The following is a 20,000-nucleotide window of genomic DNA, read 5'->3' on the forward strand; positions in this document are numbered from 1 at the left end:
ATATATATATATATATATATATATTTATATATATATTCATATATTTATATATATATATATATATATATATATGTGTGTGTGTGTGTGTGTGTGTGTGTTTAATCTCGTCTACTTGCACGTGTATATACAGCACAACAACAACAAATGGAACCGCTTTTAGTCCAACACAGGGCAGAGGCTTTATCACTTTTATATTTGCCATTTTTATCAATTTTTTTTTGGAACAGAATCTCCTGCTTGGTCTGCTCTATTTATGCCATATTTATTAATATTTATACAACAGAATCTACTGCATGATCTGTTTCATTTTATCCATATTTATAAATTTTTATAAAACTGAATCTACTGCATGATCTGTTTCATTTTTGCATTATTTATCCATTTTTAAGAAACAGAATCTAATGCCTGATCAATTTCATTTTTTCCATATTTTTCTATTTTATGGAACAATCTTCGCTTGATCTGTAGTATTTTTGCCATATTTATTAATATTTATACAATAGAATCTACTGCATGATCTGTTTAATTTTATCCATATTTATCAATTTTTATAAAACAGAATCTACTACCTGATCTATTTAATTTTTGCCATATTTATCAATTTTATGGAACAATCTACTGCTTTATTTGTTTTATTTTTGCCATATTTATATATTTTTTTTTTTTTTTATAAAATATACGCAAATTCACGTTCCCCATTTCATCTATCAGCCTTCGTAAAATCGGCCTGGCAATAGACGGCAAAATATAAAGGCCTTTAAAACGTAAAGGCCTTTTCCCTTTATCGTTTTTATCCAACCAATGCACACATACACGCACGGATTAAATGTCACCCTTTGTATACACTACTACGGGCATATCTGTCGCGATATTTTTCAACTCTTTGCAGCTATTTCTCTCCAACTTTCCCGCATTTTACGTGGCGTCGGTGTTTCCGTGTGAGTAACCGCTCGATCGCTCTTTTATAGTTGTTATCGAATCGCTGATCGCTGAAAACAAAGTCTTTAGGGTGAACAAAAAAGGAAAAAAAAAAATGAAATTTTCTCATCACTTCAAAGCATAAAACTTCAATCTTTTTTTTCCTGGAATTAAAAATGAATTACAGTATATCTTATTTTCTTTGAGATTAAAAAACACTTTAAATTTTCCGGAAATTTTACCATCACTTAAGAGCATAAAATTTTTTTTTTTCTCCTGGAATTGAAAATGAATTACGTATATCTTATTTTCTTCTTTGAGATTAAAAAAAAACTAGAAATTTTCCCCATCACTTAAAAGCGTAAAATTGTAATATTTTTTCTAAAATTAAAAATGGATTACGTATAAACTATTTTCTTCTTTGAGAGTAAAAAAAAAATAAAAGCTAAATTTTCCCATACTTAAAAACTTAGAATTGTAATATTTCTTTTTCTCCTGGAATTAAAAATGAATTACCTGTTTCCTATTTTCTTTCAGATTAAGTCTCTTTACTGATAGAAGTGTTTTGCTTGAAACGAAGTTGTTTTTCAACACTGGTTTATATGATTTTTTATTTTTTAGGTTTTTACTTTGAGAATTGTTTTTCACAAATCGGGCTTGTTTTTATGGTTAAATCTATGGTATGAGGGACTAAAGAATCATCAAAAATAGAAATCATGATAATTGTGGTAGCGTATAGATACATGTGCTCACTTACATATATATTTACACACGCATATATATATATATATATATATATATATATATATATATATATATATATGCATGTGCAGATATTTATGTGTGCATATATATGTAGTAAATATGAGTGTACGTGTTTATGTATGTATTCTTGTGGCTGCAAATCTCTTTAATTTGTAGAAATTGATAATGCAGTTGTTTATGCATACACATATAAAAATCTATGAACATATAGTTTTAATCTTTCTTCTGAGAAGTCCTAACTCCGCTAAGAAGAGATGAAATTATATTCTTGTGGAAAAACATTTATTATGTCGTTCATCAACTAACAAATAAATTAATGATTAGATCTCTGTGCGAAAAAAGCCATTGCTGCTTAAATGATACTTTATTATAACTGAACATGAGCTTCATCATTAACTCGTCGACTCCAATCACATACAGAGCACCAATAACTTATTTCGTACTTGGTATGAATACTATGACTCCACACCGCAGATCCATCAACATATCGTTTGCTTCTTTAAAGGTCACTCGTGAGTGGCAGAGGCAAGGGACAGTGACAATGCTTCTAGCAGACATGTGATCACCGCCCAAGTCCCCTCTCCTCCCATGCTGGTACCGGGGAAGGTCAGCCAATGGCTGTTGGTGACTCGGTAGGCAGACCTCTAGGCTCTCCCAAACCCCTTATCTTTTGCTCACAAGGATAGTGAGGTTGTAGGCACAACAAGACACTATCGAGCTTGAGCGGGGCTTGAACCCCAGTGCGGCAAATCACCATGCAGGGACGTTACCATTAGGCTACCAATCATTAATATCTTAACCTCACTCAATAATCAAAATACGCCAGCTCACCGTTGAGCCTTTTCATATTATATGAATCGTACGAACATCCTTTCTTTGTTTTCATGCATTTCAGTCATCCAGATTTGCCGTTGTTAGCCATTCCCTATTCTACGTCTCCAAAATAAAACCGTTTTTTATTTTTTCTCTCATATCATAGTCTTCATAACATTCAAAGCCAGACACGGGTTGTGGTGGCCTGTTGGTAGCGTCCTTGCCTGGTGATTGCCAGACTGCGGTTCGAGTCCCGCTCAAACTCGTTAGTTCCTTTGATCGCTGCAACCTCACCATTCTTGTGAGCTTAGGAAGGGGGGTTTGGGGAGCCTCTAGGTCTATCTGCCGAGTCATCAGTAGCCATTGCCTGGCTCTCCGTGGTGCTAGCTTGGGTGGTAAGGGGGCTTGGACGCTGATCATATGTAATATAGTCAGTACATTGTTCTGCTTGATAGATCAATGTCAATGTCCCTTACCCCTGCCATTCATGAATGGCCTTTAAACCTTTAAACTACTACCAATCTAATATCTAAAACTTCAGCATTTCTTGCTCCTTACACAGATACACCTATACTTTTGGTCGTTTTCAAAAAGTTCCTCTTACAACCGTTTCCAGTTATTTTCTCTATCTGTCCTCCTTCTCTTCCTTTTCGCTGTATAAACATGGTTTTTCCATTTACAATCTCCCCAGTTGCCCCATAAACTTTCATTTGGCTCCAGCTCTCTCCTCAATTTACCTTACTCTGCCCCACTCTGGATTCTAGGTGCCATCAAGACATTGCCATACTATGTCCCAGGCCTATTTTCATATTGAACCAACTTCTCCCTTACTGACATATTCTTAAGCTACCCTCCATACAATAAAAACTCAACAATTCTAGTATTATTGAACACTGTTTGTCCCTCGTGTCCTTCCCTTTGTTAAAAACGGGCACTTGTACTCCTCTCCTATAATAATATTTTATTGGAAATTCTCTCCCTTTGTTAAAAAAAAAAAAAAAAAAAACATTACTTAGGTACATTTCCTATAATAATAATTTATTGGGAATTCTTTCCCTTTGTTAAAAAAAAAGAAAAATTACTTAAGTATCTTTCTTATAATAATATTTTATTGAGAATGCCAACTAACCGGGGCATTGAATTCTTCCATCTCATAAAAAGATTTCTCTACATCATGACTTGCTAACTACATATCTCTCGTCAGATGTAAATTAATTCCGTATATTCTTATCACAAAACAGACTTCTTCTTACTGCAATTTTTCGCGTGATTCAAAAGAATATTTACGTCGCCCTCTCTATCCTTTCTTATGGCATCTCGAGGTAGTCCTTGTTCTACTTCTATAAAAAGAAAATCGAATTCGATATATTACCCAATGAGCAAAGGAACTACACTGCCAATCCCTAGCAATGCAGTGTTCCTCTATTGGCCTAAACAGTGATTTTATGTATGTGGATGCTAGTTAACTGCTGTGAGTTGAAACCAATGTAGCGTATGTATATATATATATATATATATATATATATATATATATATATATATATATATATATATATATATATACACACACGCATACATATACTCACGTTACACTGACTGCAACTCACAGCAGTTAACTAGCATTCACATACATAAAATCACTGCTTATGTCAATAGAGGAACACCAGTATGTGTATATATATATATATATATATATATATATATATATATATACATATATATATGTATGTATGTATATATATATATATATATATATATATATATATATATATATATATATACATACTGTATGAATGTGTTATACATGTGTACGTGTCTCTGTGTGGGCCCTCATAACTGGGATAGGTACATTTAGGAGATTTTGTTAATATTACATTCTTTACAAGCTTTTCAGACCAACTGCCTTCAGATGAGTTGATAATGTAGGAGTGTGATATATATATATATATATATATATATATATATATATATATATATATATATATATATATATATATATATATATATATATATATGAATCAATGGTAGTAATGGTCCAACTTTAATGTTTTAACGGTAGAATAAGTGACAAACGGCTTTTTTATTTTTTTTTTCAAGTAGAATAGACCAATGATAACAAGAAAAAGCTGGAGTGATTTTTCGCACTCATACATAGATAACACACACACACACATATAGTATATATATATATATATATATATATATATATATATATATGTATATATTGGATATACTTTAATGAAATGTGTGTAGCATTTATATGGTAATAAAAAGTCAAAGTATGACGGATGTAAAGATATGTAGAAGAAATAGTAAAAAGATTAACGTGGCTGAAAAGATGACTCAGAGTTTCTTTAGATGGTTTGGTCATATGGAAAGAACGGAAGGTGATATATTAGTTCATATGTGGGAAGTGTTAGTCAGAAAGAGAAGAGGAAGACCTTGGAAGCGATAAGCAGTCGAGATGAAAGAGTTTCTATAATGGAAGGGTCTTGAAGAATAAAGGGGCATGTAAAATATCAAGTAATGGCGTAGTGCATGTAAGAGAATTAACGCGTTAACAGTGAGCCCTCTGCTTAGGTGCTTAATGTGGTTAAGGTTGTGGAAGTTTTCTGCTGAAGGATTTCGTCCCTAATCTAGCTGATGTAACTTTCAAAAGTTCGACCTTACAGCAAACGTTTTTATGTTGAACAGGCTGACATGGGACTCTTTTTATAGTTTATATATGAAAGATCTATTTTAATGTTGTTACTGTTTTAAAGTCTTTTATTTTGTTTCTTCATTACTTCTCTTGTATTTTTTATTTTCCTTATTTCCTCTCCTCACCGGGCTATATTCTCCTGTTGGAGCCCTTTGGCTTATAGCATCCCTGTTCGAGCCCTTGGGCTTATAGCATCCTGATTTTACGACCAGGAACAATAATGATAATAATAATAATAATAATAATAATAATAATAATAATAATAATAATAATAATAATTATTATTATTATTAAAGTATAATAATAATAATAATAATAATAATAATAATAATAATAATAATGATAATGATAATAATAATAAGCTTTGAATGAGATAATGCTCGTTATGTAGATCTTTATCTATTGGGAATCTTTGCCATGAGAAATCGACTTGATATATAAATATAGATAGATAGATAGACACGAGTTTGTATCTTAGGTACGGTTTTATTTCCATCAAGAGTCTAGTTGTGCGAGTAAATTCAATCAAAGAAGATGAACCGATGTTTGGATGGTAGATGAATGGAGATGGTTGAATAATAGAGATATTTCAGAATAAAGACACCGCATCATATGAATACGAGAGAAGATATGAATTCTAAAACAGTTAAATATGAAAGGCTGCATTGTCTATACATGAAATATGTAATATGGATATGTGAGCGAGATGTTACATTAAGCCTTTATGGAAGTATGGAGGGTTGGAAATCGAATACATCTAGATATGTGGTAAAAAGGTTAGATGGCTTATGGACTATTATAGAGAGCAGCAGCATAAGGTCTAGAAAATAGAAAAAGGATGTGGAGAGGAAGAACCATAATATGATAAAAAAGGGGGATTTAGTACTCTCGGGTACTGAACCTTTCGAAACGTATAAATTTGTTCTCTCTTTATGAGTTAAATGCATATGTATGTATATAAGCATATTTCTATATGCATGTCTATGTATCTGCTAGTGCGAAAAAATCTACCCTACATAATAAAGAGCAAGTGCCTGGCTATATATATATATATATATATATATATATATATATATATATATATATATATATATATATATATACATTTATATATTTATATATATATATATATATTTATATATATATACATTTATATATTTATATATATATATATATATATATATATATATATATATATATATATATATATATAATGCAGCCATATAACTAGTTGATCTCTCCCCCTCCCTCGGGTTAGGGCGAGAGGGGGTACCCCGAGAGGTACATCCGGGAACCACATCTGCCGTGTTATAGTTAGGAAAGGGGGAGGGGGTTTAAAAAGGTTTATTATATGTGTGTGCTTGTGCGTGTGTGCATATCTTTCTAAATATACAGCCGTCATTTTTGACGGGTCGCGTACACAAGTATTGAATAAAATCACACGAAATCCCCTTCTCTCGGGTAGGGCGAGAGTGAGGAGTCATACCTCAGACGTATAATTATTCGGTCTCTCCCCGTCCCTTGGGCAGGGGGAGGGAGGGAGTAGCCATACCCTGGTGAGAGGCGGATTATCCCGAGGGGTACAATTTGAAACCACAACTGCCGTGTTGTGGTTAGGAAAGGATGAGGGGTTAGGAAGGGTTGAATCTGTGTGTATGTGCGTGTGTGTGCATATCTATGTAAATATTTAGCCGTCATTTTTGACGGGTCGCGTACACTAGTATTGGATGAAATTACACGAAATCAAGAGACTAAATTCTCGGAGTCCATCTGTCTTTAAAAAAGGGCACAGTAAATGAGGCCGAAGCACTCCATCAAACGTGAGCCGAAACCCGGCGAAAAGAGAGACGTCGGGTGACCTGTTGGGAATTCAACAATTGATTAGTCACTTAATCAGGAAAGTTAATCGCCAGCACGAGAGAGAGAGAGAGAGAGAGAGAGAGAGAGAGAGAGAGAGAGAGAGAGAGAGAGAGAGAGAGAGTGTCATTAGAGTAACTAGTTGAACGGACTTAACTTCATTGCCTCCCGAGTGCCATGCCTATCGGCAGACAAAGGATGATTTCATCTGTGATGGAATACTTCCGGTTTTGGAAAATTCTTGCTTTGTCTTGATTTTATGACAGTTCTTTGGGACAATTACTTTTGCGATGTGGTGTGAAGACGATGTTAATCTCTCCAGCTCTATTTATCTACTCTATATAAATACCTATCTATCTATCTATCTATCTATCTATCTATCTATATATATATATATATATATATATATATATATATATACATATATATACATACATATATATATATATGTATATATGTATATATATATATTTATATATATATATATATATACATATATATATATATATATATATATATATATGTATATATATATATATATATATAGAGAGAGAGAGAGAGAGAGAGAGAGAGAGTCACTTTTAAAGGGGTCAATCATTCATTGGACGAGTGGTGTACTACTATGCCCACGTTTGTTGGACCATAGATTGTTTTTGGCGTAAAGCTCACCAGTCTTCCTACCTGCAAGTGTGTATCAGCCTCCGGCGGTGTTGAAAAAACAGTGTGTATGGCTATTATCTTCATTACTAAAATTTTATTTTAAAAATGTGATTCTGTAGCTCTCTTGTGGCACACCGGTCAAGGGGAAAAGGGCGTACAATAAGAATCGTATAGAACAATAATAATAATAACAGCAACAACAACAAAATTTAATGCAGCCGTTTCTAGTTCGAAACAGGATAAAAGCCTCAGAAATGTCCTTAGTCATGTCTGGGGTTTGGGTATTTTCATCATCACAGTGGCCACTGCGGATTGGTGATGATGGGAGACTTTTGTCTTATCGGTCGCAGCAAACGAACATAGTATGGGTGGCCCTGATTAGTACAGCTTTGCTGATAATGGCAATCCCAATCCCTTTCACCACGTTAATGTATCCCCACTCAGAAAGGGAAGAAACATGCATGTGTATATCATTATGCACTCACATATTTGTGTGTGTGAGAGAGAGAGAGAGAGAGAGAGAGAGAGAGAGAGAGAGAGAGAGAGAGAGAGAGAGAGAGAGAGAGTGTGTACTTACATGCATAGAATAAGCAGTTTGCAAATGGCTTGAAATAGTAATAATTCATGTGGACAATTTTACCCAAGCATTTATAGATTTTCCTTTATCAATAATCTTCAAATTCACCATGGACATAAAATCTACTTACGAATATACTTGATAATAAACTTACACGTAATATAAACGGCCTTTGCATATTTCAACTCTCCAGACCATATAGGTGACATTACCAAAATTATTTGCATACCCATACATATGTGACACGTGGTATGTGGTGAAGCACAAGCTTGACTCACATTTGGTGTGTCGTGGACAAACAGGGTAAGACTAAATTATGTAATCTTTTTCTTCCGGCTTTTCATATTGCAACTCTGCAGAGCAATAGAGAAAAGAGGGTAAGACTCAATTGTGTAATCATTTTTCCGGCAAATATGCAACTCTGCAGAGCAATAGAGAAAAGAGGGTAAGACTCAATTGTGTAATCATTTTTCCGGCTAATATGCAACTCTGCAGAGCAATAGAGAAAAGAGGGTAAGACTCAATTGTGTAATCATTTTTCCGGCAAATATGCAACTCTGCAGAGCAATAGAGAAAAGAGGGTAAGACTCAATTGTGTAATCATTTTTCCGGCTAATATGCAACTCTGCAGAGCAATAGAGAAAAGAGGGTAAGACTCAATTGTGTAATCATTTTTCCGGCTAATATGCAACTCTGCAGAGCAATAGAGAAAAGAGGGTAAGACTCAATTGTGTAATCATTATTCCGGCTAATATGCAACCCTGCAGAGCAATAGAGAAAAGAGGGTAAGACTCAATTGTGTAATCATTTTTCCGGCTAATATGCAACTCTGCAGAGCAATAGAGAAAAGAGGGTAAGACTCAATTGTGTAATCATTTTTCCGACTAATATGCAACTCTGCAAAGCAATAGAGAAAAGAGGGTAAGACTCAATTGTGTAATCATTTTTCCGACTAATATGCAACTCTGCAGAGCAATAGAGAAAAGAGGGTAAGACTCAATTGTGTAATCATTATTCCGGCTAATATGCAACCCTGCAGAGCAATAGAGAAAAGAGGGTAAGACTCAATTGTGTAATCATTTTTCCGACTAATATGCAACTCTGCAGAGCAATAGAGAAAAGAGGGTAAGACTCAATTGTGTAATCATTATTCCGGCTAATATGCAACCCTGCAGAGCAATAGAGAAAAGAGGGTAAGACTCAATTGTGTAATCATTTTTCCGGCTAATATGCAACTCTGCAGAGCAATAGAGAAAAGAGGGTAAGACTCAATTGTGTAATCATTTTCCGACTAATATGCAACTCTGCAGAGCAATAGAGAAAAGAGGGTAAGACTCAATTGTGTAATCATTTTTCCGGCTAGTATGCAACTCTGCAGAGCAATAGAGAAAAGAGGGTAAGACTCAATTGTGTAATCATTTTTCCGGCTAATATGCAACTCTGCAGAGCAATAGAGAATACAGTTTAAGACCAAATTGTTTGATATTTTTTCCGGCTCTGCATATTGCAACTATGCAGAGCAATAGAGCAAACAGGATGAGACTAAATTGTGTAATCTTTTTCTTCCAGGGGAAAAGCTTCCAAGATCTGTGTCGAGACATGCAGGCAAGCCCTATAATTTATCATCACTCCATCGCTTTTGAAATACCGACAGACAGTTACTATCATTCACCTAATAGCGAGAGTATCCAGAAAGACATTTGCCAAGCGCTGGAACATCAAATGCACGTTCCAGACTACATAAAAGGCTTACAATACTTATCTGAAAAGGTGATTCTCCTGACTCTGGACTCTAAAAAAGAATATCCAGAGTATTTCAAGATACTGTTGATTCAGTATTTCCATAACAAGTTCTGCGACTCAGGCAAAGTAGTCAAGATATTCCATCCTAAACTAGTCGGCCACTCGAAGGTCGAAGCTGTGGTGACTGGAATACCGCTTCCAGTGGCTGAGGAGGGGTTCCTGGACATCCAGAAGCAGATCCCGCGGAAGTTCCCTTACCTCACCGACGTCAAGGCCAAATTCATCAAAATGAAGAATCAAGGGACGAACGCCGGAGACATACTGGTGCAAGCAAACACGGACGATCTTATACAGGTGCATTGCGATCTCTGTCCCGGTAGGTCGCTGTCTTTCCAGAGTCACAAAGGAACTATTAGATATAAGTCTTCAGATCAGATGAAAAAACTGTCATGACTTCGAAAAATATACTTCCATTTTGTAATTGATAGAAATCTCGTTTATATATTACCCTTGAGCTTACCACATTAGCTTCATTTTTCCTTTCTATTGTTTTATATTCAGTGAATCTGACTATCCGTTTGGGAAGAAATTTTTTTGTATATCATTCACAAAGGCCTACTTATTTCCTGCTTGTTTACCATCCAGTATTCTGGAAACATTTCCTTAAAATGTCTTCTAAAAGTGTCAAATTATATTTGGATAAGCATAACAGGCTATTGGATTAGTTGAAAATATCCTTTGGCCATTCCAAAATAATTGATAGAATCCCACGTATAAAAGAAAATATCATAATTATAATATTGTTAATAGAACTCAGAGGAATTCAATTGAATCTCAATTCACCGAAGTCAGCATTCACAGCTTTTATGTGTGCGATTATTAGTGAATATGAAAGATAGCTCTGCGTGGAAATATAGTTTATCATCAGTGTAATAATTACGTGTGATAGAAATATGAAGTAGAATGTAATGCACGTGTATTTCATACACGCTCATACACTGTAATGCTATTGTTATTTTACATCTTGATCTCTCCCGCACTGATAATAAAAAAGTAATTTACTTTCTCCCCGCCTTTCTGTTATAGTACACAACAGCTACCATATGACATTGGTCACTCCGGGGTCACCAATGTCCCAAGGTAGTACTCTACGATCAAAATTGTGGCCAGGAAGCTGTTCACCAACACACGCGAACAAACACAAACAGTAGGTAAAACATAACCTCCTTCCAACTTTGTTGGCGAAGGTAAAAAACACACAAGTCTAATATTTGAAGTAAAAGGTAAATATTCTACAACTAACACTATCCTACCAGTACCAATACTCTAGTTAAAATCAATATTACAGTACTATTACAGATGAAATGTACAGTACAGCCACGTGTTCAAAGACAGAAAGGCGAGGTGAATATAACTCAATTTTCTATTATCAGTGCGGAAGTGAGCGAGGGATAGAAAATGCAATAGGATTACAGTGTATGAGGGTGTATGAAATACACGTGCATCGTACATTACATAAGTCGTACACTGTTAAAAAAAGTAATTTTTAACGGGAATTCTCCATAATAATATACTGTTTTCAGCCGTATTTCAGTATAATACAGGCGCCCTGTAATTTGACCATATTTTGTTATATTTTACAGGTTGCTGACCGTAATACCACTCCTTTACGTTAATATATCCGTTTTTAAAACGGCAAATGCCTGGCAACATTTATTCCAGGATTTATACCAATTTTTTACGGCAAATTTTTAACAAAGTATATCACAGAAAATGATGGAAATGCGATGGTTAGCAACTACCTGTGTTTACCCATCCAGAACTGAGTATTTGAAGATCTTATCTGATTCTAGGAATGGACAAATGCGAATATTAATATTACATTAATTATTATTAATCAGGCGTTGATGTCTGTCATTGTACAAGTAGGTAACATTTTGTAACATTTGGTGATATAATTTGCTATAAAAATCAGAGAAGTCTACTTTTAAAACCAACTTTCTTTTTTATTTCCTTGTAATGCATTTTCTTCGTCTGTATCGCCAACGATGAAAGAAGACTAAGAATTTCAGTTTACTCACATTAACAAAAAGAAAAAAAATAGATACACGAAATAAAATTAGTAGTAATAAGTATAAACAAGTATTGGTGTTAAATATTAATTTGGCTGAATTTTCATATCTTTCATGTTAGTCTTTAATATTTCTTGTTACAATAAGATTGATGAAAAATTCTTCGCTGTAAGTATTTCAGAAAAGTCTCATCCTGCTTTTGACCTTTTGCTGTGATGGATTAGTTTACATAATTTGTGTTAGGCCTATTGGAAACGTCCCTGCATGGTAATTTTCAGACAGGGGTTCGAGTCCCGTTCAAACTCGTTAATTTCTTTAGTGTCTGCAACCTCGACATCCTTGTGAGCTAAGATGGGGGTCTAGGAAAGCCTACAAGTCTACCTGATGAGTCATCAGCAGCCATTGCCTTACCCTCCCTGGTCTTAGCTTGAGTGGAAATGTGTCTTGGGCGCTGATCATATGGATATATGATCAGTCTCTAGGCATTCTCCGGTTAGCTAGGGCCTTGTCACTGTCCCTTGCCTTTACCATTCATGAGCTACCTTTAAACCTTTGAAGACAACTAATGTAGCCTCAGTCTAAAGTATCAAAATTTAACTTTATTCTCAAAGTTGTTTCCTCGGTATCGTTGAGAGTCACATAACTATAGTTTATTTTGAAGGTACACTCAGGCACACTGGTCTGTCTTGTTTCTCTTCCTCTTGTTTTGTTGGAATTTTTATAGTTTATATAGGAAATATTTATCGTGGTGTTATTGCTGTTCTTAAAATATTTTTTTTATCCTTGTTTCCTTCCCCCACTGGGGTATTTCCCCTGTTGGGGCCCCTGGGCTTATAACATCCTGCTTTTCCAGGTAGGGTTGTAGCTCAGCAAGTAATAATAATAATAATAATAATAATAATAATAATAATAATAATAATAATAATAATATTCTATCATTTATGATTATTTGTAATAAAATATGCATTCAACTTATGGGTATTTCAATGTGTTTGAGCTCTGCAGTTTTTTCCCAGAAGCATAGTAAACCTTTGTTCTTTCGGACGCTTTTCCCTGTATGTTTTCCCAATTATTTCCGGCAGTGCTTTCTGCTGGCCGTTGCCTAAACCTATTTCCCGCTTCCGCTAGCATGTGCCCTCAGAGTATATGTCCACAATAAGAAAATAGGTCAACGGATTCACACAAATTTCCGTAGTTAACTTTACGTCTAAAATCAGAAAAAAAATGCGTTGGTCATTTTCCATAAAACTCATGTCTGTCTGTCTGGGTTTTAGCATTGTACGTATTTCCATGAAATTACATATCTAGTAAGTTGTAGTTAAAATTAGATAATGCTATGGAAGAGTTGGAAGACCCAGGCCTATGTGGCTGAAGACTATGAAGGTTGTTGTAAGGGATGATGAATGGAGAAGTACTGGTTAAAAAGCTCAAGATAGAGACGACTGGCGACAAGAAAATCAGAATATATATATGTATATATATGTAATATATATATATATATATATATATATATATATATATATATATATATGTACAGTATATATATATATATATATATATATATATATATATATGTACATATATATATATATATATATACATATATATATATATATATGTATGTGTGTGTATGTGTGCGTGTGTTTGTATGCATATATTTCATAGATATATGTGTGTATGTGCACTAATATATATATATATATATATATATATATATATATATATATATATATATGCGTGTGACACCTAATAGGATAATTAACCTTTTAAAGCAATTACGGAAGACTTTCAGAAGAGATCTTGTAAATATATAGCTATTACCATATATTCGATAGAAAAGTTAATTTCACATTATTACTGCTTAATTATATTGGATTAAAAATAATAATTATCATTATTATTATTATTATTATTATTATTATTATTGTTGTTATTATTATTATTATATTAATAATAATAATAATAATTATTATTATTATTATTATTATTATTATCATTATTATTATTTTTTTAAGTTAACACCGTCTTCCGTCTGGAAAGGAGGCAAAAATTTCCCGCAGATCTGTTGTTGGAGTCTGTGACTCCAGAAAGTCTCCAGGAGACTGAAAAGTCTTCAGAATCCTTCCAAGACTCTCTTTCATTTTTTTCAAACAAACGCTGATACGATCCTGTGGATAGGTATGTATAGTTATGCTACTATAATCAAACAGGCATTCAGTGTGTGTGTGTGTGTGTGTGTGTGTGTGTGTGTGTGTGTGTGAATATGATCGGACAATTTGTTAGAGGAAAATACAACTGGCCTCAAAATGCAGCTTCAGTTATCCAAGAACGGAACGCTGCGTGCGAGGATATGACGTTAAATCTTCAGCGACAGCTGCGAACTCTTCAGGAGTTCTTAGTCTTCAAATGGTTTTCGTGGCTTCTCCCAGAGGCGCCGCATTTTGGAGACTGTCGTACAGGCGCCTCTCAGGATGGCTTCCTCGGTGGGTGGCTGCAGCGCTGTCCTTGGATCGCGGGATTTTGGAAAGCCCGTGAGGAACTACGTGGGTGTGAACTTGGATTGCGGAAAATGGAGGCAGAAGCTTTGAGATTCAACGACCAGTTGAAATCAAGATGGTTCGTTGGCAAACTTCCCGAATTCGACATCGGAGCGAGGGAGGAAATCCTTTCTCATGGTAACAAGACATTTTACATCGGTTTGGATGCTGCTGCTGGCGCCATATTCGGTGGAATCATGTTTGCTAGGAGAATGATGACTAAAGAAGGCGAAGGTGTTCCAGAATTGGACTTTGAGGATTTCAGAACTGATTGTCTGGATCGAACGACTCTGGTGGAAAATTTTGAGGAGGAAAACAGCAAGTTACAAGGACAACTAAATGAACTAAGAATAGTAGATGAAATGAATATAGAGAAAGAGACGCAAGAAAAAGTGAAAGCTCAGAGAGAGACGGAGTATCAAAAGCTGAAAATTGACACCGCTGAAAAAGATTTTCAGATGAAGGAACAGGAGAAGAAGCAGGAAATTCTAAACACGGAAATGAAAGAAATTAAGAAAACCCATAATGAGAAAATAGAACAAGTGGAAAATGACTGCGTCCAAAAAGATCTTCAGATGACGGAACAGTAGAAGAAACAGGAAATCCTTAAAACGGAAATGGAGGAAATGGAAGAATTTAAGAGAATCCTTAATGAGAAAATAGAACTGGAAAAGGACTGCGCCGAAAAAGACCTTCATATGAAGGAACAGGAGAAGAAACAGGAAATTCTTGATACGGAAGTGGAAGAAATTAAAAAAATCTATAATGAGAAAATAGAACAACTCGAAAATGACTGCGTCCAAAAAGATCTTCAGATGAAGAAGCAGGAAATTCTAAACACAGAAATGGAAGAAATTAAGAAAAGCCATAATGAGAAAATAGAACAACTGGATAATGACTGCGTCCAAAAAGATCTTCAGATGAAGGAACAGGAGAAGAAACAGGAAATTCTTAAAACGGAAATGGAGGAAATGGAAGAATTTAAGAAAATCGCCGAAAAAGACCTTCATATGAAGGAACAGGAGAAGAAAGAGGAAATTCTTAATACGAAAGTGGAAGAAATTAAGAAAATCCATAATGAGAAAATAGAACAACTCGAAAATGACTGCCTCCAAAAAGATCTTCAGATAAAGGACCAAGAAAAGTTACTGGAAATTCTAAAAACTGAAAATGCTCTTCTCCGGAAACCCTCTTGACACGGATATCATATTGGACTGTTGCCAAACCATTGAGAAAGGTCTTCAAGGATGCAGAGCCTACATGCTACGAGGGAAGCACCTTCTCAGCCTTGGCCTTTTCGACGCTGCCATGAATGACTTCGAAGCTGCGAGAATGGTAAAGGAATCTGAGGAATGTTTGAAATTCATAGAAGATGCTAAGGCATTAAAGAAGAAAGGGGAAAGCCAAAGCCATTATGAGGTTTAGGGTGTGGGTCAGACGGCCACTAGGGCAGAAATTTTAAAAGCCTTCAAAGGCTTGTCCATGAAGTTACATCCGGACAGACACGGGGGCAAACCCAGATTCCTACAGGGGGCATTCGAGGAGAAGATTAAAAAAGTGGTTAATGCTAAAACTGTTCTGACGGATGAACAAAGCAGAAAGGAATACGATGCAGAGCTTCAACCGACACTCCCAAGGCAACAGCCAGGACAGAGGGACCAACGTCAGCATTACCGTTACTATTATAACCCAGCAAGAGCATACTATAATCAGCGGGAGCATAAACCTCGAAGTCCTCGAGGGCAAAAGAGAACAGTGTTTGACGATCTGTTCGACGCGTTTGGTAAAATTTTCGCATGTAAATAAGAAAATCCTTCCTGAATTATAATAAAAAGATAGAAAATCTCAAAAAAAAAAAAAAAATAGAAAAAATAAATAAAAACATAAAAGCCCAAAAAATTATAAATTCCTTAAAAATACAAAAAAAAAAAATAAAACAAATGAAAAATTAAAAAAAAAAATGCATGTGGAAAATATTCTTGGAATAAGTTTCAGTAGAGTTTTGAGGAAAATAATAGTTTTAGTTTACATTTGTCAGTAAACAAGTTTTTTATGTAAGAGCCATTAGAAGGATCAAGTAGACAGAATATGAGAGGATCGGAAATGGGCCTTTTAATTAGGAAGAAATATCGTTGGATACAGAGGTACAAGCCTGAATCATTGGATAAAGTACGGTCTCAGTTGGGAGGATCGAGTGGTTTGTCTAAGGGAGATGGAGAGAAAAAGGAACCCTTTTTTTTGGAGAAGGAAATATCCTTAGATGCAGAGGTACAAGCCTGAATCATTGGATTAAGTACGGTCTCAGTTCGAAGGATCGAGTGCTTGGGCTTTGGAAGATGAAAAGAAAAAGGAACTTATTTTTTTGAGAAGGAAATATCCTTGGAGGCAGAGGTACAGCACGTGTTTCATACACGCTCATACAATGTATTGCTAATGTTTTTTTTTATCTCCTTTTCTCCCTCACTGATAATAGAAAAACTTGGTTAATCTTGCCATCGCATGTTTTACATTTGAATTTTTGTGCCATTGTTGCCCTCAACGGTTTGTATATAAACTTTTTATCTTGTTGAATAAATATTCTTACATTTACCTCGCCTCTCTGTTAGTATCTAACAGATATCTTGCGACAAGATACATCTTATTACCAATATATATATATATATATATATATATATATATATATATATATATATATATATATATATATATATATATATATATATATATATAATATTTCCATGAAAAGAATAGAGGTTCATTGGTATACATACCCTTACGTGAATTAGAATTTGATAGGAAATCTCTTCAATGAACTCTACCGAAATAGAAATTGGACATTGTATTATTCCTCCAGTCTGCATCTTTCCAATTGACTATTAATAATGCTTGATTTTGCAGATTGTAAGAGTTAAAGGCAAACCTTAACTCAATTATTATTTGAATATTCCGTTGACAATTAGAGTTGCATTTATTTAATATTTTCTTAATTCCTTACCGAGGAATAGTTGTGACATCATATCTTCTTCTTCTTCTTCTTCTTCTTCTTCTTTGTCTGCATATGTTCCCACCCTTATGTGGGGTCGATGTTTCTGACCAGCTTTCTCCATCTCCCTCTGTCCCACACTTCACCACCGGTTAATCCCTGGCAAGTGTGGATTGGTGATGGTGGGAGACTTTTGCCTAATTCCTTACATCAAACATTTGTGACATCACATAATGTAAGATAATATTTTCTGTCAAGAAGAATAGCATATTGCGCATAAAAGACTCGGAACGAAAGGGGATTAAATGTTTGATGTGAGGGATTAGGCAAAAGTCTCCCACCATCACCAATCCGCACTGGCCAGCGAAGTGATGAAAACCGGCCAAATGCCAGTCATGTCTAAGGCCATTGTTCTTTCAGTGTACTAGGAATGACTGCAGTTTTGGTTGTATGTATGTATGTATGTATATATATATATATATATATATATATATATACAATATATATATATATATATATATATATATCTCCTTCGGTCCAGTGCGTCCTCTTCAATCAATCCCACCTCCCTTCTAGAGACACACATATATATATATATATATATATGTGTGTATATATATATATATATATATATATATATATATATATATATATATATATATAGGTGTGTGTATGTATGTATGTATGTATGTGTGTCTGTGTGTATGTATGTATGTGTGTGTATGTATAAATCTTTTTTTCTACCTTGAAATCGACTATAGTATAGGTAATACAAAATCAGTTGCTGTATATGAAAATATTCATAAATAAATTGAGATATTGGTGTGCGTGTTCCTTGACCCGAGCTCGATAGATAGGTCAATCAATCATCGGTCATCCGATTCCCCCGATTCTGACCTCAAAACTTCCCTTGACCTTAATTCTAAAAGGTCACCTCTTTCAGATCATTTGCCTTCCGTATTATTATTATTATTATTATTATTATCACTAGCGAAGCTACAACCCTAGTTGGAAAAGCAAGATGCTATAAGCCCAATGGCTCCAACAGGGAAAAATAGTCCAGGGAGGAAAGGAAATAAGTAAGTGAATAAATGATGAGCAAAAATTAACAATAAATCATTCTAAAAACAGTAACAACATTAAAACAGATATGTTATATATCCACTATAAAAAGACGTATATCAGCCTGTTCAGCATAAAAACATTTGCTGCAACTTTGAACTTTTGAAGTTTTACTGATTCAACTACCCGATTAGGAAGATCATTCCTCATTTTGGTCACAGCTGGAATAAAACTTGTGCTACTATATTTGAGAAAATTTTTTTTTCAATTGTATAGCTCAGAAACATTGATTTTTATATTTGCTTTTGATTGTGTCTCTTTTTATAGTTTATTGATGAAAGATCTATTATAATGTTGTTACTGTTCTTAAAATATGGTATTTTAATTGTTCATTGCCTTATCTTGTAGTTTATTTATTTCCTTATTTCCTTTCCACATTTGGCTATTTTTATCTGTTGAAGCCCTTGGGCATATACCATCTTAGCTAGGAATGATAATAATAATAATAATAATAATAATAATAATAATAATAATTATAATAATAATAACCGATTGAAATTCTAATACGATAACGAATATAGCATCCTTTCAAGAATCAGGTCAGATAACCTCTAATCAATCAATCAGTCCTTTCAAGACATTATTTAGGTTAAGGGGTTGTTTCCTGGCAGCAAAATTCGGTAAAAATGAGCATAACTAGATTTTGGTTCATAGATCAAATATCGTATATATATATATATATATATATATATATATATATATATATATATATATATATATACAGTAATCAAATTTCCCCCCGAAGATAATCAGAAATAAGGATATATCTTTTGCACATACATCCGTTTGGCCTTTTCATTTGGTTAGAACTACATGAAATAGAACTGTCAAAACAACTATGTAGACATAATTCTTCTTCTTCTTTGTCTGCATCTTTTCCCACTTTTATGTGGGGTTGATGTTTCTGGCCAGATTTCTCCATCTACCTCTGTCGCACACTTCTTCTTCTTCTTCTTCTTCTTCTTTGTCTGCATCTTTTCCCACTTTTATGTGGGGTCGATGTTTCTGACCAGCTTTCTCCATCTACCTCTGTCTCACACTTCATCACATGTTAATCCCTTTGGTCGAAGGTCATCCTTGATACAGTCCATCCACCTTCGCTTTGGTCTCCCTCTCCTTCTCGTTCCCTGTAACTCTGTAGACATAATGCAACTACGAAAAGGTGGTGCCTTTTGTATCTGTATTTATAATTGATGATGTGACTTATAATTATATTCAGAATCATTAATGTCATCATTATTTTCTATTTTAT

The 20,000-nt window shown here is 34.4% G+C and overlaps 2 protein-coding genes across 3 annotated transcripts in view; both read left to right on the forward strand.

Moving 5' to 3' along the window:
• The window catches only part of LOC137642743 (uncharacterized), a 19,435-nt gene extending 8,910 nt beyond the window's left edge, over positions 1-10,525 (forward strand). For both annotated transcript variants that reach the window (XM_068375582.1, XM_068375583.1), the window contains exon 2: positions 9,861-10,525. In XM_068375582.1, the coding sequence (XP_068231683.1) occupies positions 9,861-10,487 (627 nt within the window). In that variant the 3' untranslated portion in view covers positions 10,488-10,525. The remainder of the gene's footprint in view (positions 1-9,860) is intronic.
• Positions 10,526-15,260: 4,735 nt separating this feature from the next.
• On the forward strand, positions 15,261-15,839 carry LOC137643289 (golgin subfamily A member 6-like protein 6). Its single transcript, XM_068376128.1, has one exon. It carries the CDS (start codon positions 15,261-15,263, stop codon positions 15,837-15,839), a length of 579 nt encoding a protein of 192 aa, XP_068232229.1.
• The last annotated feature ends 4,161 nt before the right edge of the window (positions 15,840-20,000 follow it).

This window comes from Palaemon carinicauda, chromosome 6 (genome assembly GCF_036898095.1).
Source record: "Palaemon carinicauda isolate YSFRI2023 chromosome 6, ASM3689809v2, whole genome shotgun sequence".
NCBI classification, from domain to species: Eukaryota; Metazoa; Arthropoda; class Malacostraca; order Decapoda; family Palaemonidae; genus Palaemon; species Palaemon carinicauda.